The sequence below is a fragment of the Neovison vison genome, chromosome X (genome assembly GCF_020171115.1).
Source record: "Neovison vison isolate M4711 chromosome X, ASM_NN_V1, whole genome shotgun sequence".
In the NCBI taxonomy this organism is placed as follows: Eukaryota; Metazoa; Chordata; class Mammalia; order Carnivora; family Mustelidae; genus Neogale; species Neogale vison.
The window spans coordinates 45,748,111-45,773,270 of NC_058105.1; the positions used below are offsets into that span (position 1 = coordinate 45,748,111).

General features: G+C 41.5%; 2 protein-coding genes across 5 annotated transcripts in view; both read right to left on the reverse strand.

The window, feature by feature from the left end:
* Positions 1-25,160, reverse strand: part of LOC122897383 (G-protein coupled receptor-associated sorting protein 2-like) — a 148,838-nt gene that overhangs the window by 101,605 nt on the left and 22,073 nt on the right. Inside the window, exon 1 of one of the 4 annotated variants that reach the window (XM_044235598.1) lies at positions 7,525-7,593. The exons of the other annotated variants lie outside the window; for them this stretch is intronic. The gene's annotated coding sequence lies outside the window, so the exon portion shown is untranslated. Of the gene's footprint in view, positions 1-7,524; positions 7,594-25,160 lie in introns of those variants that run through there. 4 annotated transcript variants of the gene reach the window in all.
* Positions 2,109-7,588, reverse strand: GPRASP1 (G protein-coupled receptor associated sorting protein 1). The gene is made up of 3 exons (XM_044235592.1): positions 7,525-7,588; positions 7,282-7,385; positions 2,109-6,799 (listed from the first exon to the last, which is right to left on the reverse strand). The coding sequence occupies exon 3, from the start codon at positions 6,473-6,475 to the stop codon at positions 2,291-2,293; it is 4,185 nt and encodes a 1,394-aa protein (XP_044091527.1). The 5' UTR covers positions 6,476-6,799; positions 7,282-7,385; positions 7,525-7,588; the 3' UTR covers positions 2,109-2,290.

Below are 25,160 nucleotides of genomic sequence, written 5' to 3' on the forward strand. Positions count from 1 at the left end.
GAAACAGTGTCACACAGAGCTGGGCAGGGAGGCTGGGAGTGAGGCAGGGATGTTCAAAAGGAAGGAGAGAGCAGAGAGGAGGGTCGGGGGCACTCCCTGCACCCACACCTAGTCTCAGCCACCACCTCCCATAGATGCCATTTCCCAGCCTCGCACCCACTTCCTCCAACAGCAACCGCTGCTTCGCTCCACGTGTGCCTCCCTCAGGATCACTTCCTGCCTCTTGAGATCTCAGGAGAAAGACTGACCCCAGCTAAGACGCTGGCAATAGGCCGAGAGGCTCTGCCCTCTACCAACAAATGCTGTTAATTCTGATGGCCCAAGACATTCCTTTCCAGGTTAGCTCAGCATGCGGAGACACCCACCCACCCACCACAACGCATTACCACCCTCCCATGGCAGTGTCTCACTCGTCAAGTGCACGTCATTCCCGCCCCTTTTCTGTGCTGCACACCTCTGTGTTCGCCCAGGAGAGAGCCCGGTCACGTGAGCCACCACCAGCCTCACGTGACCATGCAGTCCGCTTGCCTGCTGCAGCCCTGCAGCATGGAAGGCAGAATCTTCTGCCCCTGAAGTGGAGATGCTTGCTAGAAGAATCTGAAGCTTTGGTCCCTGGTGAAGATAGAGAGCTGAAGGAAGGCTGGATTTGGAGCCAGAGCTCCCAGCCCTAGCGCTAGACCTGGGTCCTGCTCTGTTAGGAGCACAGGGCTGGTGAGGAATATTCGATGAGGAGTTTGGAGACGAACTGATTTTTATTATTCTGTATGATACTCGGGCAACATATTAACACATACACACACACACACATACACACACCAATCGACCTTGAAAAATACTGATAAGTAAGACAAGCTTAAACTCCAATGCCCACTACCAGGACCATCCCTGTTAATGCTTGTGGTTTCTGGAGGCAAGCAAAACTGCCACTTTGCCCTGCTTCCATAAACCTTGAATACCAGAGTCGGGTAAGAAAAAAACAAAACACTTTGCATTCTTAGACAAGCAAAAAAATAACAGGGTCAGCATGTCTGGTTATCTTCCTGGAAAAAACAAACAAACAACTTTGTATATTTCCCCTTAACCTGCACTCACCTTCATCCTCTACCCTCCATCCAAAACAACTGTATGCCTGACTTTTACTCCTGTCTGAATATATATTACCTTTTTGAATGTGAAAAACCTGTGGTATGATTCAAGAGCTCTGGCAATTTTAAAGTTTATTCCCTTTAACTTATGTATTTTTATTTGGCAAGCCAGTTTTTTTTTTAATTGTAGTCTCTTAGAATTATTTATTCCTTTGATACGATTTTTCCCCATCATCAAATATAAGCTTGCATAAACTTGGCCCACTCACACACATTTACTTTCATAATAGAGCTATAGTTTCCTTGTATACCAGTCTTGCTTATTTCACCAAATAAAGCATCAGAGCTTTTCTTAATTCAATTTAAAAATCTTACATCACTTTTAGTGGCTGTATGGTATTACTGTAACATTTTCCATGGGCACCACCCTGAAAAAATGGTTTTCCTGACTCAGTTATTGCCTACTTTCCTCTTATTCTTTTAATTTTTAGGCAGTATCAAAGAAACCCCCATACTCTGAGCTGCAAAACGCAACTTCTCAGCTCTCCAAAACTTACCTCATCCTCTATATCCTTTAACCACTCCAGGCTGACTGGATAACTCATTCCCATGGAAACACCTTTCTCAACTCCAGGCTTTTCTTCCTACCACCCAGTCTTTTTTAAAGGTTCCAGAGCCCAACTTAATTGGGTCCTTTTTCTCTGAGGCATGCCCTGAGTAGCAGCCCATGGTAACCTCTGCATTCCAAGTTATTAGGAAAAAGCTTTTTCAAGGAGCATATTATTTATGCATTAATTACCTATGTGTGTTCCTGTGTTAGATTTGCATCTGTATTTTAAGTTCAAGAAGGGTGACTTCTGACAACTTTAACACAACTTTATTGAAAACACAAATACTCCTCAAATAGACCTCAATACACTAGAATAATCGTAAGGGTAACTGGCTTACTTTTGATGGCTCAGTTCACTTTGGCTTAAATACTAAGTGTCACAATCAGGACAAAAATGAAAATATCAACAAATGTGCTTTCAGTTCTAATATTCATTTGGCATCAGAATAATGATTCAGCTCAGACAGAGTTGGGCAAAGTCAGTGTTGGCAACAAAGATGTACATTACAACACAGAACCAACTATGTAAATCAAAACATTATTCAAGGAATTGTTAACTTAGGAACATAAGGGCAAAGGCAAGTGATTAATCATACTAATTTTCTTGGTCTGCCTCAGGGTCCTTTTGACCATCTGTTTTGCTTTGCAGTTCCTTAGCAAATTCCTCAACTTCGTGGAATGCAGAAATAAGTGGCTCAAGACTGAAATCATCGTCAGTGAACACTGACTCCTTTTTGATATTATTACCAATATTCTCAAACATTGTTAGAACAACTTGAATATTGTCATTCGTCTCTTTCCTTTTAAAAAGGCTCATAAATTCTGACATTGCTTCGGCACTGAGTAGTTCTTTTATCATGACAGGATTTTCAGACAAATTCATTAGCATTTTCAGAACATGAAACCTTGTTTTGGTATTGCCCATAGCTAACAAGGAGAGAAATCCAGACATATACTTGGCAACTAGTGTGTGGTAGTCAGTAGTTGTAGTGAGATGTCTAACCACCATTATTCCAGATAGCTGTTCAGGGGAATCTAAGCTGTAAGCAAGGGTTTCTTCACACACCTGACACACATATGTCTGAATCATGTTTAGATTTGGATAAGGTGGAGCCAAACGAATCATATTTTCCAAAAAACTTGTCCTAACTCGGGAGGAAGGATAATTGAGCAGGGTTTCAATAAGTGAGACAACACCTGAATCCCGAATGAAATCTCGGGTAAATTGAGAAGCACTTCTCATACCCATTGTGATTTTAGATATTTCATGAATAAAAGGATCTCGGATTTTGTCCATTAATAAAAGGAGTTCTTCAAACTCTTCAGAACCAATTTTGACCTCACATTGTATGCAGCTGCAGGACCAACTCTCAGGCTCTGCACTCTCTCGGGTTCTAAGATGCTCCCGAATTTCCCTGACTGACCTATAGGATGGATCATACTGAAATAGGAACTCAGGTTTAGGCTGATCAGGCTGAAGCAAAGATTCCTGCTCTTCCCCTTCTGTGTTAAGTTCCATGTGCTTGGGCTTTTCTCCAAACATTTCAGAGAACAGACATGCTGCCTCTTTTGGAAATCTAAAGGGGATTGGAGATGGGAAGCCAACCCTACCCCATGGACCAGGCTTGAATTGAATGGTGACCTCTTCCCAGCTCTGGGGCCTGCATGAGGCATCAGGCTCCTGCTCAAATGAACACTCAGACCTGTGAATGGCCCTGAACACAGGCCTAGGATTTGATTCAAAATGGGACTCATCTCCTGCCCAGAACCAGGACCCCACTATGGCTTCATCCTCCTCCACTACTGTCCTGGTCTCATAGTTGGTCCCATTCCCAGTCCTGTTATTGGCCTCATCTTTAGCTCCAAACCAAGACCCGACAACTGTCCCTTCCTTGTTTTCTAGCCTGGACTCACAGGTAACCACAGTTCCAGTCTCATTAATGTCCTTCTCTTCAGACCAGAACCAGGACTCAACATTTATCTCCTCATCATCCTCTGGCTGAGATGCACAGCATTTCTTTGCTTCTGCACTGACTTCCTTTGCAGCATAGAACCAGGATCCAAAAATGATTTCTTCTTCAGTGTTTGACCTGCTCTCTTCTACATCCTGAGGCCCAAACTCTGTACTGTCTTCTTCTTCAGCCCAAAACCAGGACCCAACAATGATTTCCTCTTCCTCAGTCACTGGCACGGACTCAAAACTGGCTCCTGCCTCCAAATTGGCCTCTTCTTCAGCCCAGAACCAAGACCCAACAGTGGCTTCCTCCTCTTTGGCCTCTGGATCGGAATTGTTGCAAAAGCCAGTCTCTTTCCTAATGATCTCTTCCCTGGACCAGAACCAGGACCCAACAATAGCCTCCTTCTCAGTTGCCAGCCTGTCCTTTTCTCTAGCCTCAGCTGCTGTCTTGAGCCTGTCCTCTTCCCCATCCCAGAACCAAGAATCAATAATGTTCTCCTCCTCCTCAGCATCTGACCTGGATTCTTCTCTGTCTGTAGCCTCTCTACTGGTTTTATCTCCTTTCCAGAACCAGGATGTGATCATGGTCTCCTCCTCCATTAGTGCCTTGGACTCTTCTCCAGGCCCATCATCTATAGTGACCTCTTCTGTAGCCCATAACCAGGGCCCTATAACGATCTCTGGGCTTGTGTATTTTCTGGACAAGAATGATGAATCAACACGGTCTTGTTCCTCCTCTGGCCTTAACTTCCAGCTGCCTCCATTGGCAGTATACACGCAGGGATCGTCTTTACCCCAGAAGCAAGACTCATTATTCATCTCTTCAGCCCGTGCCATAAATTTACATCTGGCACCAGCTCCATACTGCATACTGACCTCTTCTGTGGTCCCAAACCAAGATGACAGAATAACCTCTTCCTTGTCCTTCAGACTAGACTTGTTGCTGACCTCAGTTCCCACATAAGCTTCTACTCCATCCCAGAACCATGACCCAATAATGGGCTCCTCCTCAGCTCCTGGCATGGTGTCACAGCTGATTTTAACACCAGAATCTATCTGGGCTTGGTTTCCAGCCCAAAACCACTCCCCGAATATTGTCTCTTCTTCATCTTCTGGACTGGCTTCTTCTCCAAACTCAGCCTCTGTATCGACCTCTTTTCTATCCCAGAACCAGGGACCAATGACCTCTTCTTCCTCAGACCTTGGCCTAGATGCACAGCTGGCTCTAACATCAGCTTCTACACTGGTCTCATCATTGACCCAAAACCAGGGACCAAAAATGGTCTCTTCCTCAGCCTCGAGGTTGATTTCTTCACTTGCCCAGAAGCAGGAACCAGCAATGACCTTTCCTTTATCATATGCTACCACAGATTTGAAGGTAGCCTCAGCCCCAGTTTGCATACTGATCTTTTCCCCAGAACCAAGCATGGAATTACCAGCAGACTCTTCCTCAGCCCTTGGTCTGGATTTACTGCTGGCATCAGTCCTCATACTGGCTTCTTCTTCAGTCCAGAACCAACTGCCAACAACTGACCCATCCTCCCCTTGAGAACTGTACTTGACACTGGACCCACCAACTACACTAGACTCTTCTGTAGCCCAGAACCAGTTCCCAAGGAGGAACTCCTCCTCAGACTTGGCTTCTTCCCTGGCCCTGGCTCTGGCCTTAGTTTTCACCTTTTCCTTTGCTGTTATTCTGGTCCTGGCCTCTTTCTTGGACTTGGGCTTTGACAAGTTATCAGTCTTTTCTCTAGGCCAGAACCAGGACTCTTTTTTGACTACATCTATAGATCCAGAAACAAAATCAATGGAAGCTTCTTGCTTTGTCCTGTGCCTTGCCCGGACATTGGCCCCTTTCCTGATTCTGGGTTTGGACCTGGATTTGGCTTCCTCCTTAGCCCAGAACCAGGACTTCACATTGTCTTCACATCCAGATCCAGAACTGGACTCAGAGATTTCCTTCTTGGACCTAAACCTGGACCTGTTATTGATTTCTTCCTTGGGCCTGGACCACGTATTAGTCTTTTCTCTGGCCCAGAGCCAGGATGTCTTAAAAGATTCATCCTCAGAGCCAGAACTAGACAAGATATAGTACTCCTGATTGATAGTGGGCCTAAACATGGCCTCTTCTCTAGCTATGTGCCTGGATCTGGCACTGGCCTTTACCCTGCCTCTAGGATGAAACTTTGTACTGACCTCTTCTCCACTCCAGAACCAGGAACTCACAGAGGATCTGTCCACCCAACTGAAATCATACTTCTGAGAGATCTCTTGTTTGGATGTAGGCCTGGGGCACCACCAGGCCCCAACATTGGTCTTCTCCTCTGACCCAAACAAAGGCTGTTTTCCTGATTGGTACTTGACCTTGGTGCCAGAAAAGGACTCAGTATCCACACTGATCAGTTCCCTTTCCATAGATAATGTCTTAGATTTAGCAGCTGACCCAGACTCAGTACTGACCAGTTGCCAGGCTATGGTATTGGTCTGGGACACTCCCCCTGTCTTCAACATTGCTTTACTATCAAACTCAGTTTGGGCCCAAGAATGGGCTTTATCTGAGGGTCTTGACCCAGGGATTGCCTTGGCCTCGGGCTTTGGATGCATTGTACCTACTCCCACAGGTTCAGCTCTGGGCCTTGCACCACCTACTACCACGGCATCAGATTTAGGCCTTACCCCAGGAATTACCTGTGCCTGGGTCCTAACCTTGGGTCTGACCACCAATGGGATTTCATTCTCTCTTTTAGCCCCACCCCCAACCTCTTCTCCAGCCTTCTTTTCAGGCTTTGCCTGGGCAGCAGGTTCAATCTCAGCTCCAGTCATGGTACAAGTTACAGAAGAGGCCTAGTTAAGTAGACCCACCCCAAGCTCAGCCTCTACCACAGATCTCCCACAGTTCTGTATCTTGACACTGATCTTTCAGTGATTCAGTTGGTATAGTTGGAAACAAAGGTTAGAATCAATCACTAGTCCATCAGTCAATCAACCTCCTTCTGAAGCCTAGCCTCAGTCAATATCACAGACAAAGTGTGGAGGAGGCACAACCAAGCTGGGGGGATGATGGATGTTCCCGGCTGGGTGCAGACCTGTTGAGGGTAGTGATCAGCAGCAATTCCAACACCACCAGAGCTGCCACTGGAGGTGGATCTATGGAAAGAGAATGACATGGGCTTTGAATCTCTTCTAATTGTGTTGTTCTGTGCAGAGATTCACACAGAGACTGGACTTTAAATGTTTAGCAGGACAGTTGGGACTACTTAGAAAGTCTTCTGTCATCCTCATTTCACCCATGTTTTACCCCAGAGTTTGCCATGTTACTTTGCCTGATACAAAACAGGTATGAAACTAGTAAGTGTTAGCAATGGGAGAAGTTTAGGAGCCCCCAAAGTACCCTAATAGCTCTTAGGCCAGTGTTGATTTCCACTTCCCCACCCAAAGCTGTACCTACTCTCATACCAACCTATATGGATGTCGTCTGATTTTGCCCTCCTTCCCTTGATTCCAGTGTTGTCAAACCCTAAAGCAACTTGGAGGATATCCTAGGAATAAGTAATAATAAAGGAGAAAATGGAGCCTGACTACTAAATATGTAAGAGGGCACATTGACCTCTGATGCAAGTATCTCTTACCATAAGAGTTCCATTTGTCTGTTTCCTGTCTCCTTGTCCCTGCTCTCAGGTCTTCTACTTCCCTTCAGAGCAATTCACAACTACCCCAAAATTCCTAGTATCTCCTGCAAGAAAAGGACAAGGGATGCTGTGGCAGTGTGTAAATCTGGCAGCAAACAGGAGAGGTGGAGGAGGTCCCAGACCCACGTGGATCAAAGACACTTGCCATGATCTTACTCTAAAGTGCTCTCCTGATTTACCCACCTTCACAGAAACCTCCAGAGATCTGAACCAGTCTCCTCCTCTCTCCTTCCTTACAGAAATGAGCAGCCTTCAAGCAAGTCTATGGACAGACACAAAGGTAAAACATTCAGGAAATAATGGTAGCAACTGAGTGCTTGGTGAACTGACCAACACCAAAAATAAGAGTATCCATATTATCTTCTAACATTTAGGATCCTGTTGATAAAATATTCACATTCAATTTAGGCTCTCTGTTTCACAGTTCTGGATAACAACTCTTCACATGACACTCTTCCCATTACTCCTTTCTCCAATTATGAGAATTAACCACTAGGTGTTCACACTCCCTTGTACTACAGAAATGGGGGAAAGAACACAGCATATTCCAGAAAACAGTATGTGCAGTGACACTTGTAATTATGACTTGTGTCTCACCCTCACGTCCTAGCCCAATTGTAGCAGGAATTTTGGGTGGAGATGAAGGAGTAAGGCAAGAAAAGTGCTTAGAAAGCTAATACAAAGGGGAATTTTGGAAGGTATTCCTGGATGTCTGACCTGTCCTGATCCCACCAGTCACCCCATTCGGGTGGTTTCCACTCAATGGCTGCTGCCCATTTCCCGAACCCCCCCCCCCCCCCGCCAGTGCCACAAACCTCCAGAAATCCAGGCCATTGTCTCGCTCCTCCTTTTTCTCAAGCCACTCCTCTACAGATGTAACCTGCAGGAGGAAACCACCAGAGCTAACACGCAGAGAGAAGGCTTTGGCATCAACCAGACAACTGTAGAAAGGATAACATGCATGGTGCGGGGCCCAACAGGCCCCTTTCCAGAATCAGGGCCCGAAGCAGCCAACTCCAAGGGGCATCCACTCCCACCAGCTGGGCATAGAGCTCCGGGCCGCCCCGCCCCCCAACGCGGTGGCCTGCTTGGGCACTCCACACCCCACCTCCCGCTCCATTTCTTCGGCAGCAGAGCCCGCCCCCCGCCCCCGCAGCCACAGGTCTCTGCCGGTACAGGCACCGTCGACGGCGGGTGGCGGGCGCCTGGAAAGCTGGCCGCGGAGTGGCGGGCGCAGTTCGCCTCCAGAGGATCCGAGGAAGCCTCTCCGGCCAGCCCCCGTGCCCCGGACCCGACCCAGGCCAGTCGCCGCCTCTCCTCGCCAGGGGTCCCGCGGCGTCGCGCACCTCTCTCAGGGACCAGCTACGACAGGGTCGTTTCCTCCTTACCAGGCTGTCAGGGTCTGGTGTCCGGACAGCCTGTAAGCCGGGCGACAGGGGGGGGGTCCCCCGCCTCCCCCCACGACACCCCCACTTGCCCTCACAGGCTCAAGGTGCAAGTCGTCGGCCTCCCCCTCCTCTCGGAGCTCTGCACTCGGATTCCCACCGCCTTGCGTGCGGCCAGAATCGCAAAGAGGCGTCCCGCCCCCCGCGCTGCTGCACCAAACTGGGCATGGGCTGCGCAGGATGCGGCACGAAACGCTCGCGGCGAGGGTGTCGGGAAGGGGGGCGGAGGGATACGGCGCGAACGGGCTCGACGCCCCCTCCCCGGCCCACCCTAGTTCCGACCCAGAGGGGGCGGGGCCAGGAGGAGCCCGAGCCTAAGGGGCGGGCTCACGGCAGCCCGCCTCTGCAGACCTCCGCGGGCGACCACCCCCTCGTTGCTGGCACTGCAACCTATGGGACCCGGGGACGGTTGGCGGTGGGGGCTGGGATCCAGAGGTCGAGGGCGGCGGGGAGGGAAGGTGTGTGGCGAACAGCGGCGGATGGATATCAACCGCCCCTCGGTGTGTGAGAACCCCCAGGCTGCTCAGTGTCTGTCCGCCTCCCTGTCCCCACTTGCGTCCACCACCCTAATTGGAGGCGGGTGGGCCAGGGGCTGTCAGGACAGCAGGCTGCGAGGAGAGGCGGCCTAAGGCCCGACTACCCCGGAGGTTCTGGGGTGGATGGCCCTCTCACTTTCTTCCTTCATCGCTTCGCGGGGCCACCGAAGGGAGGAGGGCGGGGAGGACCCCCACGGAGGCCTCACCACCAAGCCTTTTCTAAAGGAAGGCAGACCTACACCTTGACCCTGAGAAAACCAACCCCTGCTCTGCGCCCATTCTTTCTGCCACGCGGCTGTTTCCCTGCTCATTTAAACTGGTAGCATGCTTTGCCGTTTTGCAGTCCCCACAGTTGCCCAAGAAGGAGGGCCTTTTTTCCTGTCAGGACCCGCCCTGGGTCCTAGGCTCTTTCCTGTCTGTTGCCCCTATGGCCAGGGGTCGGGCGGTTCCTAGCTCCTCTTCAACTGTCCTATTAAGTCTTCTCTCGCAGTCACATCCAAGCTCTCATGATCTTTGGCCGTGTGGAGATGTGGGCAGGGGTTAGAACCAGCTTGGATCTCAGCCTCCTGCCATACACGCCTGTCTAGTTTCCCCAGACATTCTTTGGAAGAAGGCCCCATCATGTACCTACTTCCCCAGGACAGAGCTTGCGGGTTCTTGAATCTTCGGATTCCTTTACCCCTACATCCTTCCTGTAGTCTTGAGCCCTTCCTTTCTGTGATCCACGGGGCAAACAGAGCAACGCGTTTAAGCACGACTGTGGTTGAGCATGAACCTGCTGGGGCCCAGGTGAAGTGCTGGCACTTTCACTATGATAGGCGGAATAAATGTCCCTCAATGATCCAGAAGCTGGAATAGGCAAGGAAGCAGATTCTGCCCAGGATCCCTTAGAGAAATGAAGCCTGACCATCACCTTCAATTCAGACCAGTGAGGTCCGTTTTGTGTTCCCAACATCCAAGGCTGTAAGCTAATATATTTGTGTTATTTTAAGCCGCCAAGAATATGGTAATGTGTTACAGTAACAGTAGGAACTAAATTTACTCACCATCTTTTCTTGAAATTCCATTCCCCTTGATTTACTTTACTTGGCCCTAACCCCCTGGGAAGATCAATTTGGGGGCTCATCTCTTACCCCTATAACCACCCTCTCCAGCAATCCCCTGTCTCTGTTTTCTAAAGAAAAGAGACTTTTGCAATGGCCTTTTAGGTTCATCTTAGAGAAAGTCGCCATTTGCTGAAAATCACTGATGACTTTGATGATGAAAAGGAACTATATTCTTACCGTGAATGTTCATATATTTTCCTTTAGGTTTCACTTATATTTAAATACTTATTACAACTGTGCAATATTTAAGTGATAAAGAACCATCTGGAAATGATTCTATACAATATCTGGACTGACAATGGATGTCAATTATCAGAGGAGGGCTACTTTTGCTGTGCTGATTAAATGGCTTTAGCTGAACTGTGGATCATTTTTTTTCTTTATTCCACAGCATACACTCTTGGGTGAATGCCAGCCTTAAAGAAGGGAGTCTGAGCTCTGCTGGGATCTGTGGGTGTGTGTGAATCTCCTTGCCTCCTTGAACTGTTCTTTCACTTTCTTAAATTCTCTGGTGCCTTTCATTCATTCCAGAAATACCTAAGAGTACCTTCTTTATCCTAGGCACTGGAGATACAGTAGAAACACAAGTGAAAGAAATCTCTGTTCCTGTGGAGGTTACATTTACTTGTAGTCTCTTTCTTACTCAAATTTTTATCCTAGAATTTTATGGTCATACCAGCATAATGTTGTCTGGTAATTCACAAGGTGATCCAGTACTGATTCCAAGATATTTACTAACAGGGGAGTGGACCTACCACAAACTGAAAGAGTACACTGTGAGACTGAAATTTTGTTGGACAAGTTGTTCTTAATCCATTTACAGAACAGACCCCATTGCTGTTTAATATTTATTAAACTGAGAAAAGACCTATTTTAAGCTCTGTATGTATTAGCACTTAATGTGTATATATCAGATAACTTAAGTGCCATCTTTAATATCAGAGAGTATGTAAAGGTTTGAAACAGGATGTTGATCTGTGTCTTTGTGGTGCCAAGTAATAGTCTATTTACTTTCTTCTAAAATGAATTCTGGTCTGATTGGAACAGCCATAGATTTCATTCCCCAGTATCTCTACTACCATCCGTCTAACACTGACTAGCTTCTGAAATCTAAATTTCTGTAGTGGTAAGTAGTTGCCATTGAGCTTTTGACTGCCAAGGCATCCACCATACTATATAGAAAACTCTAAAGAGTACACCAAGAACTATTAGAACTGATAAACAAATTCAGTAAAGTCAAAAGATACAAAATCGATGTATGGAAATCTTGCATTACTATACAGCAATAATGAAGCATAAGAAAGAAAAATTATGAAAACAATCCCATTTACAATCACAACAAAGTAATAAGATACCTAGGAATGAACCTAACCAAAGATGTGAAAGCCCTGTACTCTGAAAATTATAAAACACTGAAGAAAGAAACTGAAGACAACACAAAGAAATGGAAAGAAATTCCATGCTCATGGCTTGGAAGAACAAATATTGTTAAAATGCCTACACTACCCAAAGCAATCTACACATCTAATACAATCCTTACCAAAATACAACAGCATTTTTTCACAGAACTAGAACAAAGAATTCTAAAATTTATATGTAACCACAAAAGGCTGCAAATATCCAAAGCAACCTTGAAAAGGAAAAGCAAAGTTGGAGACATCATAATTCTGGACTTCAAGTTATATTACAAGGCTGTAGTAGTCAAAAGAGTATGGTACTGGCACACAAATAGACACATAGAGCAATAGAACATAATAGAAAACTCAGAAATAAACCCATAACCATATAGCCAATTAATCTTCAACAAAGGAGGTAAAATTATCGAGTGGGAAAAAATGTTTCCAACAAATAGTGTTGGGAAAACTTGACAGCAACATGCAAAAGATAGAAACTGGACCACTTTCGTGCATCATATATATAAATAAGTGCAAAATGGATTAAAGAACTAAATGTGAGACCCAAAGCCATAAAAATCCTAGAAGGGAACACTGGTAGAAACTTCTTTGACATCAGCCATAACAATTTTTTTCTAGCGAGGTCTCCTGTGGCAAGGGAAACAAAAGGAAAAACAAACTATTGGGACTACATCAACATAAAAGGTTCTGCACAGCAAAGGAAACAATCAACAAAACAGAATGGGAAAAGACATTTGTAAATGATATATCTAATAATGGATTAGTATCCAAAATATATAAAGAATTGATATCACTCAACATCTAAAAACCAAATAATTCACTTAAAAAATGGGCAGAAGACATGAACATATGTAATGATGTTACATTACATATGTTCATCAATGTACATATGTGTCAAGCAATGATGCAAGTAGTTAAAGATACTGCATCCAGGAGATATTGTTGGGATCAGCATCAGCTGACACCCCAGAACTAATAACAAACAGAACCAGAGAAGGTCTGCAGGGGCCCAAGACCGATTAAATCCCTTTTTAAAAAAAGGGGGGAGGAGTTCTTTATAGATCCTGGATATCAACCTTTTGTCTGTACTGTCATTTGCAAATATCTTCTCCCATTCCGTGGGTTGCCTCTTTGTTTTTTTGACTGTTTCCTTTGCTGTGCGAAGCTTTTGGTTTTGATGAAGTCCCAAAAGTTTATTTTCGCTTTTGTTTCCTTTGCCTTTGGAGACATATCTTGAAATCCAGGATCTATAAAGAACTTCGCACACTCAACAAACACAAAACAGATAATCATATCAAAAAATGGGCAGAAGATACGAACAGACACTTCTCCAATGAAGACATACAAATGGCTATCAGACACATGAAAAAATGTTCATCATCACTAGCCATCAGGGAGATTCAAATTAAAACCACATTGAGGTATCACCTTACACCAGTTAGAATGGCCAAAATTAGCAAGACAGGAAACAACATGTGTTGGAGAGGATGTGGAGAAAGGGGAACCCTCTTACACTGTTGGTGGGAATGCAAGTTGGTGCAGCCTCTTTGGAGAACAGTGTGGAGATTCCTCAAGAAATTAAAAATAGAGCTTCCCTATGACCCTGCAATGGCACTACTGGGTATTTACCCCAAAGATACAGATGTCGTGAAAAGAAGAGCCATCTGTACCCCAATGTTTATAGCAGCAATGGCCACGGTTGCCAAACTGTGGAAAGAACCAAGATGCCCTTCAACGGACAAATGGATAAGGAAGATGTGGTCCATATACACTATGGAGTATTATGCCTCCATTAGAAAGGATGAATACCCAACTTTTGTAGCAACATGGACGGGACTGGAAGAGATTATGCTGAGTGAAATAAGTCAAGCAGACAAAGTCAATTATCCTATGGTTTCACTTATTTGTGGAGCATAACAAATAGCATGGAGGACATGGGGAGTTAGAGAGGAGAAGGGAGTTGGGGGAAATTGCAAGGGGAGGTGAACCATGAGAGACTATGGACTCTGAAAAACAATCTGAGGTGTTTGAAGTGGTGGGGGGGGGGTGGGAGGTTGGGGGAACCAGGTGGTGGGTATTAGAGAGGTCACGGATTTCATGGAGCACTGGGTGTGGTGCAAAAATAATGAAACTGTTATGCTGAAAATAAATAAAAATTATTTTTTTTAAAAGGGAGGATTTTTGCAGCAAAATGTCATATTCTTCAGACATGACCTCTCTCTTGTCTGACCACTTAAAGAAGGCAATTGCCACCAAAGGCTCTGCCCAACTGATCTCTGAACAGAACTGACATTGTGGAAAGACACAACTGTGTGTGTGCCTTCATAGTGTGCTCATGATAACAGACATTTCCCCAAAAAGACATCCAGATGGCCAACAGACACATGAAAAAATGCTCAACATCACTCATCATCAGGGAAATGTAAATCAAAACTACAAAGAGATTTCACCTCACCCCTGTGAAATGGCTAAAATCAACAACAGAAGAAACAACAAGTGTTGGCGAGGGTGTGAAGAAAAAGGAACCCTCGGTATTATTGGCAGAAATATGACTTGGCACAGCCACTGTGGAAAACAGTACAGGGGTTCCTCAAAAAATTAAAAATAGAGCTACCCTATAATCCAGCAATCTCACTACTGGGTATTTACCCAGAGAGTACAAACACACCAATTTGTAGGGATACATGCACCCCTACGTTCATAGCAGCATTATTTACAATAGCCAAAATATGGAAGTAGCCCAAGTATCCATCGGTTGATGAATGGATAGGGAAGATGTGGTATAATATACAATGTAATATTATTCAGCCATAAAAAGATTGAAATCTTGCCATTTGCAATGACATGGATGGAGATAGAGAGTATAATGTTAAGCAAAATAACTGAGGGAAAGAAATACCATATAATTACAGTCATAAGTGGATTTTTAGAAACAAAACAAATGAGCAAAGAAAATAGAGAGAGAAAGACAGAGGAAAAAACTGATGGTTACCAGAGGGGAAGTGGGTAGGAAGATGGGTTAAATTAGAGATGTGGACTAAGGAGTTCACTTGTGATGAGCACTCCTTAATCCCCATGAGATCCATGAGACACCATACATGGGTGGTGTATGGAATTCTTGAATCACTAAACTATACACCTGAAACTAATATAACACTATGTTAACTAATTGGAATTAAAATAAAAACTTTTAAAAAAAATACCTATCTTGAATAGACAAATGGGTTGGTATATGATCCATCTCTTAGCAAAACAACCAGATAAGGAACTCAACCACCTCCATCCATTAAGTTACCTTTCAAAATGCCCCAGTTAACCTAAATAACTGAGCCTTTATTCATCCTACTTTTTCCTTCCCAGCCTTAATTCCCACTCTTATGCCTTCAATTAGCCATTAGGAGTGTACTTGTGGAACCCTAGGCTCCCCATCCCCAGACTCTCATAAAGGAAGTGTTTTAGGCCTGTTCTCCCTCCCACCCCCCACCATATGATTGGGACCTACGGAACAACTTTAGAATGAAATAATCCTCCGTGTATTAAACCAGGGATACAGAAGCAGCTTTGACCCAGCCCCACCCCCACCTTCCATGTACATGCATGTGAACTTTCAAACTAGTATATTCCTTACACGTGCAGGTCAAATGATTTCATTTTGTCTCTCTCAATCATCAGAGTAATGGACCTATTTTTCTGCCCATTTATGTCTTCTGTCTTTCATGTGCCTCAGGCAAACTCTCCTTCTGGGATCTCCCTTTTGTCTACGATTGAGCCAAACTCTCAATGCATTCTTAGAATTTATCCATTCTTCTATCCCTGAATTTCAGGAGCTTTACACAGGAACTCAAGTCCCTTGCATTAGGACCAAGCTGGGTTGGGTTCTTGTGAACTGATGGAATTGTCTCAAGAGTCTTATGAGCCTCAGGAAAGATCTCAGCCTGTGTCTACTACTTGAGACAAGGCACATCTAGAAAACTTGTGGGGAGGCCAGACCCAAGAATATTTTCAGGTTACATATGAAGTGGGTTCTGCCTTAAGAGAATTTATCTTGAGGGAAAACAGCCAGGCACAATGGCCTCAGTCCAGAAACAAAGCCTTGTCATAAGGAAAATATAGCTATTTTAATAGCTAGGTCCCATACTGGGATTAGGACTTCTATCTTTGCCTGGTTTAGCAGACACCCTCAACTATATGTTTGCCACAACAAAGGCAGGTAAAACAAAACAAAACAAAAAACAAACAAACAAAAATGTTGTCCCAGAAAGAACATCCATTCTGTAACACTCTGGTGTGCAGATCCCATTTATAAAATGTAAAATAAAGAGGAAAATATATTCCTCTACAGCAGGGATTTAAAGTTAAGAGTAGTACTCAGCTTTGACATCATGAGGACTCTGGGATGAGAAAATTAGAGGGAGCACTGGAGGGACTTAAGTGTTTCTGACAGTAAAGCTTAATGTGGCAACAACACCTCGAAAAATCATGTAAAACTATCAAAATTCAGGACATGGGAAATACCCCTTGAGGATTTCTAGAATTATAGGGGCTGGTAAGGTTAGGTTATTAGTTTTGAAGGGATAAGCAATCCTGAATTTCCACAATGTGATCAAATACTAACAGTTAACTAAATGTCAAATTACTTTTTTAAAATAGAAAAAATATATATAAATCCATAGTACATTTTGTTATGTTTCTCATTACCTAACCATCATTTATTGCCTATGACAGGGTATCATTGACATCTGCTTCCAGACAGCAAAATGGGGGGAGAAAAGAGTAGAGGTAATCCACACACTTCTTACAATCCTTGGTCAAGAAATACTTGCAACATTTCTACTCCCATTCAACTGATTGGAATTCAATCACCATTTATTGAAAATACTGTTCACAAGCTGGGACAACTGGATATCCACATGCAGAAGAATAAAGTTGTCTCAGCAGACCAGGAATGGAGCAAAACATCCTTGACTTGATAAAGAACATCTACAAAAACCCTATAGCTAACATCATATTTAATAGTGAGAAATTTAGATTTACTATTAGAGCAGGAAAAAGCCAAGGATATCCTCTCTCACCACTCCTTTCCAACACTGTACTGGAATTCCCAGTTAATGCATTAAGACCAAGAGAGAATACAAAAGGAATACAAATTGGGAGGAAGAAATAAAACTGCCTTTATTTGCAGGTGACATGACTGTCTACATAGAAAACCTGAAAGAATAGACAAAAACACTCTTGGAAGTAATAAGTGGTACTAGCAAGGTTAGAGGACAGGGTTAATATACAAAAGTCAATGCTTTCCTGTATACCAGCAATGAACAAGTGAAGCTTGAAATTAAATACCTTTTATATTAGCACCCTGAAAAATGAAGTACATAGGTATAAATCTAACAAGTATGTACAAGATCTACATGAGGAAAACTACAAAATTCTAATGAATGAAATCTCAGAAGAACTAACTAAATGGAGAGATATTCCATGTTCATGGATAGGAAGATTCAGTATTATCAAGATATCATTCCTTCCCAACCTGGTCTATAGATTCAATGCAATCCTAGTCAAATCCCAGAGTTATTTTATGGATATTGACAAGCGGATACTAAGGTTTATATGAAGAGGCAAAAGACCCAAAATACCTAACTCAATATTGAAGAATAACAGAGTCAGAGGACTGATATTACCTGACTTCAAGACTTATTATAAAGTTACAGTGATCAAGATGGTGTGATATTGACAAAAAGATTGGACAAATAGATCAATTCAACAGAATAGAAAATCCAGAAATGTACAGACATATAGTCAATCTTTGACAAAGGGCCAAAGGCACATAATGGAGCAAAGATAGTCTTTTCAACAGATGGTGCTGCAAGAAATGAACATACACATGCAAGAAACTGAATTTAGACATAGACCTCACACCCTTCCAAAATTAATTCAAAATGGATCACAAAGCTAACTCTAAAAAGGAAAACCATAAAACTCCTATAAGATAACATAGGAGAAAACTTGATGACCTTAAGATGACTTTTTAAAACAGCTTTATTGAGATATAATTCACATATTAAAAACTGCATATATTTAATATACACAATTTGGTTAGTTTGAACATATGCATACACTTGTGAAATCATCATCACAAATAACATATTTATCTCCTCCAAAAGTTTACTTGTGCCCCATTGTTGCTGTTGTTGTTAATGTAGCTGTAAGAACACAGAACACAAAATATACCTTTTTAACTAAATTTTGAGTGCACAATACTGTATTGTTAATTATAGGCATTATGTTATACCATTCTCTAGGACATATTCATCTTGCACAATTGAAGCTTTATACATCCTCAACAACTCCCCATTTCTGCCTCCCTCCAACCCCTGGCAACCACTACTCTATTCTCTGTATCTATGAATTTGACAATTTAAATATCACATATATGTGTAAACTATCAGTCATAATGTGAAATCATGTGGTATTCCTCCTCTGTGACTGCCTTATTTCACTTAGCATAAGGTCCTACAGGTTCAAACATGTTGTCGCAAATAGCAGGACTTCCTTCTCTTTTAAGGCTGAATAATATTCAATTCTAGGTATACCATATTTTCTTATTATCCATTTGTCAATGGACATTTGGGTTGTTTCCATATCTTGGGTATTGTGAATAATGCTGTAATAAATAAGAGAGAACAGAAATCTTTTTGAGATCCCGATTTCAATTTTGGGGGGATGTATACCCAGATGTGAAATTGCTAGGTGATATAGTAGAGATATTTTATATAGATACTTATGTTTTATGAACCTCCATACTGTATTCTATATGACTGTACCACTTTACATTGCCACCAATGATGTGTATGCATTCCAATTTCTTCAAATCCTTGCTAATTAACACTTGTAGCTTTTTTTTTTAAATAATTGCCATCCTAACAAGTATGAAGTAATATCTCATTTTAGTTTTGATTTGCATTTCCCTGGTGGTTAGTGATGTTGGGCACCTATTCATATAAATGTCTGCCACTTGTATGTCTTTTTTTTTAATTTTTAAAATTCTTTATTTAAATTCAATTTAGTTGACATATATTCTATGATTAGTTTCAGGAGTAGAATTTAGTGATTCATCAGTTGCATAAAACACCCAGTGCTCATTACATTGAGTGCCCTTTTTAATGTTCATCACCCAATTATCCCTTACCCCACCTACCTCTGCTCCAGCAACCTTCAGTTTGTTTCTTATAATTCAGCATGTCTTATGGTTTGCCTCCCTCACAATTTTCATCTTATTTTATTTTTCCTTCCCTTCCCCTATATTTATCTGTTTTGTTCTTTAAAGTCTACATATGAGTGAAATCATATGGCATTTATCTTTCTCTGACTTATTTTGCCTAGCATAATACTCTCTAGTTCTGTCCACAACACTGCAAATGGCAAATTTCATTCTTTTTGATGGCTGTGTAATATTTGTGTGTGTGTGTGTGTGTGTGCACGTACACACCATATATTCTTTATCCATTCATCTGTCGATGGACATCTGGGCTCTTTTCATATTTTGGCTATTGTGGACATTGCTGCTATAAACATTTGTGGTGCATGGGCCCCTTTGAATCACTATGATTGTATCTTTTGGATAAATACCTAGTAGTGCAATTGCTACCATAGGGTAGCTCTACTTTTAACTTTTTGAGGAACCTCCATACTGTTTTCCAGAGTGGCTGCAGCAGTTTACATTCCCACCAACAGTGTAAAAGGGTAGAGAAATGTCTATTCAAGCCTTTTGCCTTTTTTTTTTTTTTTTTTGCTATTGAGCTTATATATTTTAGGTATTAGCCCCTTAGATATATGGTTTGCCAACATTTTCCCTCATTCTGCAGTTCATCTTTTCATTTTGTTAATTCCTTTGCAGTGCATAAGCTTTTTAGTTTGATGTAGTGTCATTTGTCTTTTCTTGCTTTTGTTGCATGTGGCTTTGGTGTTATAACCAAGAAATCACTTCCAAGAACACTATAAAGAAGACTTTCTCCTGCGCTTTTGTCTAGGAGTTTTATAGTTTCAGGTCGCATGTTTAAAGTCTTTAATACATCCTGAATTGATTTTTGTGTATGTTAGGACTCTAACATTTTTGGAATACAAAATTTAACCCATAACAGATGATAAAAAAATTTTGAAGTAGATAGTGGTAAAGGATGTATAACTGTGAATGCAATTAATGCCACTTAATTGTTCACTTAAAAATGGTTGAAATGGAAAATTTTGTCACATATGTTTCACCTTAATAAAAAAAAAAATCACACCTTCTCTTCTCTCCTCAGACCCCAATGACTTCCTATCTCAGCTGATGACCTTGCTTATTCCATGGAACAAACAAAAGCAATCTAAATAGAACTTCCACAAACTCCTACCACCCTAATGTTCTCTGAATGAACTGGCCATGCTCCTATCTAAAGTCAGACTTTCCATGTGTCCATTGAATGATGTCCCATCTCTTCTACACATGGTTATTATCCCAAAATTTTCTTCTTTCTCTCCTTTATCATAAAGTTTCCTTCTCTAGGGATGCTGGGTGGATCAGCTGGTTAAGCATCTGACTTCAGCTCAGGTCATGATCCCAGGATCCTGGGACTGAGTCCTGTTATTGGGGCTTCTTGCTCAGTGGGGAGTCTGCTTCTCCTTCTGCCTGCCATGCCCTCTGCTTATGCATGCACACCCTCTCTCTCTAATAAATAAATATTTTTAAACATTTTCCCTCTAGTGAAGCAACCCCGACAACATCCAAACATGCTGTACTATCTCCTACCCCATTTCTTTTGCAGAAAATTCCTCAAAACAGTGGTCTATAGTTACCATATGACACTGTCTCCTCCCTTTTTCTTGATATCACTCTATTCTTTTATCACCAACATCCAATGAAGTATCACTGCTCTATTGAAACTGCCTGTCAAGACTGCTAATGATCTCTGTGTTAGTAAATCCAATAATCAATTCTCAATCCTCATCTTGTTCTACGACCCTAGTGACCATATAATTTATCATTCAAATCAAATCATTCCTGAGAGTAAAAAAGGCTTCCATTAACAAGTTATTCCTGTACAAAAGACATAAACTAGGATGGTCCTGGGAAAATAGGGGTACTTGGTCCCCTTACCTATCAGTAGTTTGGGCAAAGTTGAAAACTCCCTTCTTGAAATATCTTTACTTAGCTTCCAAGACACCATAATCTCCTGGTTTATCTCCTACTTTACTGACTACTTCTGGCTGCACATTCTTAGCTTCCTTTTTTGTTGTTGCTTTTGCTAGTTCATTGTTATCTCCTTTATCTCAATATATATTGAAATGTCCCAGGGCTCAATCTTTGAACTTCTTCTATATTCCTTAGTGATCTCATCAAGTCTCATGGCATTAAATACCATCTATACCTTGATGAGTCTCAAATATCTATCTCTAATCTGGATCTCTCTCAAAAATCCCAGACTCTTATATCCAACTGCCTACTTTTTATCTCCATGTGTATATATAAAAGGCATATCAAATTCAACATGTTCTAACCTAAGCTCTTCAGATTCCCCTTAAAACCTGCTCGTCCCAGTCTTCACCCATCTTAATAAATGATTACTCAGTTGTTCAGCTTCAGAATCATCATTGAGCCCTCTTTTTTCTCTTAGTTTATATTCAATTCATACACAACATCCATTGGTCCTACCTCCAAAATATATGTCAAAGCTGCACACTTATCACCATATCAACAGCCAACACCTTAGTCCAAGCCACTATAATCTCTTATCTAGATCACTGATTGCTTCCTACCTCCAAATTTTTCTCCATTTTCATTAATGTTTCCCTAGCGTCCATTCTATTTACAGTAACCAGGTTTATCCCTTAAAAACATAAGTCATGTCATGCTGATCTCCTTGCCAAAATCCTCTAATGACTCCCCATAACCTTTAGAATAGTACCCATACAACTTTCCATGGCCTACAGTATCTCGTAAGATCTGGCCCCCGGCCACCACTCTAAACTCACGTTCAACCATTCTCCCTTTGCTTGCTCCATTTGAGCCACACTGGCCTCATTGCTATTTCTTGAACAAACCAATCATACCCCTACCCAAGGAGCTATGCATTTTTTGTTCCCACTGCCTATAATGCTTTTCCCTATGATAGCTTCATGGCCCATTCCCTCATTTCATTCAGGTACCTACTCAGAGTGAACTTCTTTGATTATCCAATCTAAAACTGTATTCCCCCTTTGAATATCCTTTGTCCCCACACTTTATTTTTCTCGATAGCATTTATCACTATTAAATATTATAGTACATATTTTATATCTTGACTTTATTGTCTATTTCCCTCCATTCTTAAATGTAAGCTCCATGAGCATTCTATTCTATATATTCCCAACAACTAGAAATAGTGCCTGCCACATAATAGATTGCTCAGTAAATATTTGCTAAATATAAAGATGCCTCTGAAACCCTAATGTGTTTTTCTGTTGTTGGTTAGGATTAGTTTACACCATAATTTAAAATCTGGACAGAGTTATTATGCTTTATACTTCTGTCATTGACCAGACTTAGAAGCACCCTATTGAAATTCCTTAGACTATTTTGTTGGGAGATAGTATTTTGTGTTGGTGAAGGTGAAAGTGTCCCACACAGTGATTTTCCCCACTATTCTGTCATCTGAAGCAGGTGAAAGCTAATGTGTACAGTACCCACTGGAACATAATACTGAAAAAAAGCTGTAGGTTTGCTAAGATTTATACAGTTTAGAATTTTAAAGAAGCTTCCACAAAATTCTATACATTTTTAAGTTTTATTTTATTTTTACAGTGTTCCAAGATTCATTGTTTACACACCACACCCAGTGCTCCATGCAATACATGCCCTCTTTAATACCCTACATTTACGACAAAGATGGGGCTTCTTTTTTCTCAAGCTGATATAAGATGCTGAGCCAATAAATGAAAATTTGAGGCTGTATAGTTTTGCCGGGGGTACCATAATAAAATACTACAGAATGGGTGGCTTAAACAACAAAAATTTATTTTTTCACAGTTCTGGAACCTGGTAGTCCAAGATCAAGGTGTCAGCAGGTTTGGTTTCTTCTGAGACCTCTTTCTTGGCTTTCAATGGCCACTTTATTGCTATGTCCTCATATGGTCTTTCCTCTGTATACACGCATGTTTGGTGTCTCTCTGTGTGTTCAAATTTGCACATGTTATAAGGGCACTTGTAGAAATGGGTTAGGGCCCAGGCCAGTAGTCTCATTTTAACTTAATCACCTCTTTGAATGCCCTGTATCCAAATATAATCATATTCTGAGATACCAGAGGTTAGGGCTTCAACATATGAATTTGGGACAATTCAGACCATAATTAACAGTGGATTATCAAGGAAAAGAGAGTGTTAAAATGAACCCCTATCATATTTCCAGGAACTCCACCAAAGGACACATTTCCAAGTTGTTTTATGGTTCACTGTGACGTGAAACTTAAAGTGGTCAAATTTCACTTTGTTATAAAAATTTGACACTCATCTGTTTTTACTTATTATAACATATCTTTTTATGATTTCATGGATGGTGACATGGTGATGACTGGATATAAGTCTGTCAAAGATGTCTATATAATGCCCCAAACCCTAAGTATATGAGTAGCCTGCTTTACCACAGCATTTATTTACCTATCTGGAACTTGCTTTACTGTTTCTATGACTACTGCCTTTACTATAAGTAGTGTGGTAGGTTAAATAATAACCTCCCCCCACAAATATGTCAATGTCCTAACCCCTGGAACCTATCAGTATGTTACCTTATATGGTAAAAAGCTACTTTTGCTAGTGTAATTAAATAAGGCTCTTGAGATGGGAAGATTAATAATCCTGGATTATGCAAATGGACCAATGTAAGTACAGGATCCTTCAAAGAGGGAGACAAGATGGTCAAAGAGAGAAGATAAAAATGGGGCCATGGAATCAAAGGTTAGAGTGATGCAAGGAGAAGGCCATCAGCCAAGGAATGCAGGAAGACTATAAAAGCTCAAAAAAGGCAAGGAAATGGATTCTCCTCTCACAACCTCCAGAAGGAACCAATCCTGCTGATACCTTCACTCTAGCCCAGTTAGACGAATTTTGGACTTTTTCACTTACAGAACACTAAGATAAAGTCATATTTGTAGTAATTTGTTATAGGAGCAATAAGAAGAAACTCAGTCAAAAACTGTTAGAAGAAATAACATTATATATTGCCAATAAAGTGCTGATTCACTAAGAGGATGTGACAGTTATGAACATATGCACAAAACTCTGAGTTCAAAAATATATTTAAAAATCACAGAATTGACAGGAGAAATAGAAAGTTCTATAATAATAAAGACATCAGTAACCCCACTTTCAGTAATGGTTAGAAAACAAGACAGAAGATCAATAAAGAAATAGAGGACTTGAATAACACTATAGACTAACTGTATCTAATAGACATATACAAAACATGCCATCCAATGATAGCAGAATACACATTTTTCCCAAGTACACATGGAACATTCTCCAGAATATACCCTATGTTAGACCAAAAAACAAGTCTTAATATTTTTTTAAAAAGAGGAAATCATACAAAATAACATTTCTGATCACACTGGAATGAAACTAAAGATCAATAATAGAAGAAAAATTGGGAACTTCATAAATATGTGAAAATTAAATAATACACTCTTCAACAACCAAAAGGCCAAAGAAGAAATCACAAAGGAAATTACAAAATAACTGAGGAAATGAAAGTTAAAACAAAACATACCAATACCTATGGGATGCAGCAAAAGCAATGCTATAGTTCCAATTACTTATATTTAAGATAGAAGAAAGATCTCAAACCAACAACTAAAACATATACGTTAAGAAATTAGAGAAATACCAAATGAAACCCAGAGCTAATAGATGGGAGAAAGTAATAAACACAGAGAATAGAAGAACAATAGAGAAATTCAATAAAACCATAACTTAGTTCTTCAAAAGATCAACAAACTTCACAAACCTGTGGCTAGATTAACTAAGAAAAAAAAAAAAGAAAGACTCAAATATCAAAAATATCAATATCAAAATAATATCAAAAATAAAAATGGAAACCTTACCAATTTCACAGAATTAAAAAGCATTATAAAGGGATACTATGAACAAATGTATACAAAGCAAATTGGTAATCTAGGGGAAATGAACACACTCAAACAAAAAAACAAATACAACCTATCAAGACTGAATCATGGAAAATATGCATAAACCTATGTTTAGTGAAAAGATTAAATAAGTAATCAAAAACCTCCTCCTTCCAAAAAATAAAT

Excerpts from the sequence above, each read along its gene's own strand:
- GPRASP1 (XM_044235592.1), bottom strand. The coding sequence starts at position 6,475 with ATGACTGGAGCTGAGATTGAACCTGCTGCCCAGGCAAAGCCTGAAAAG.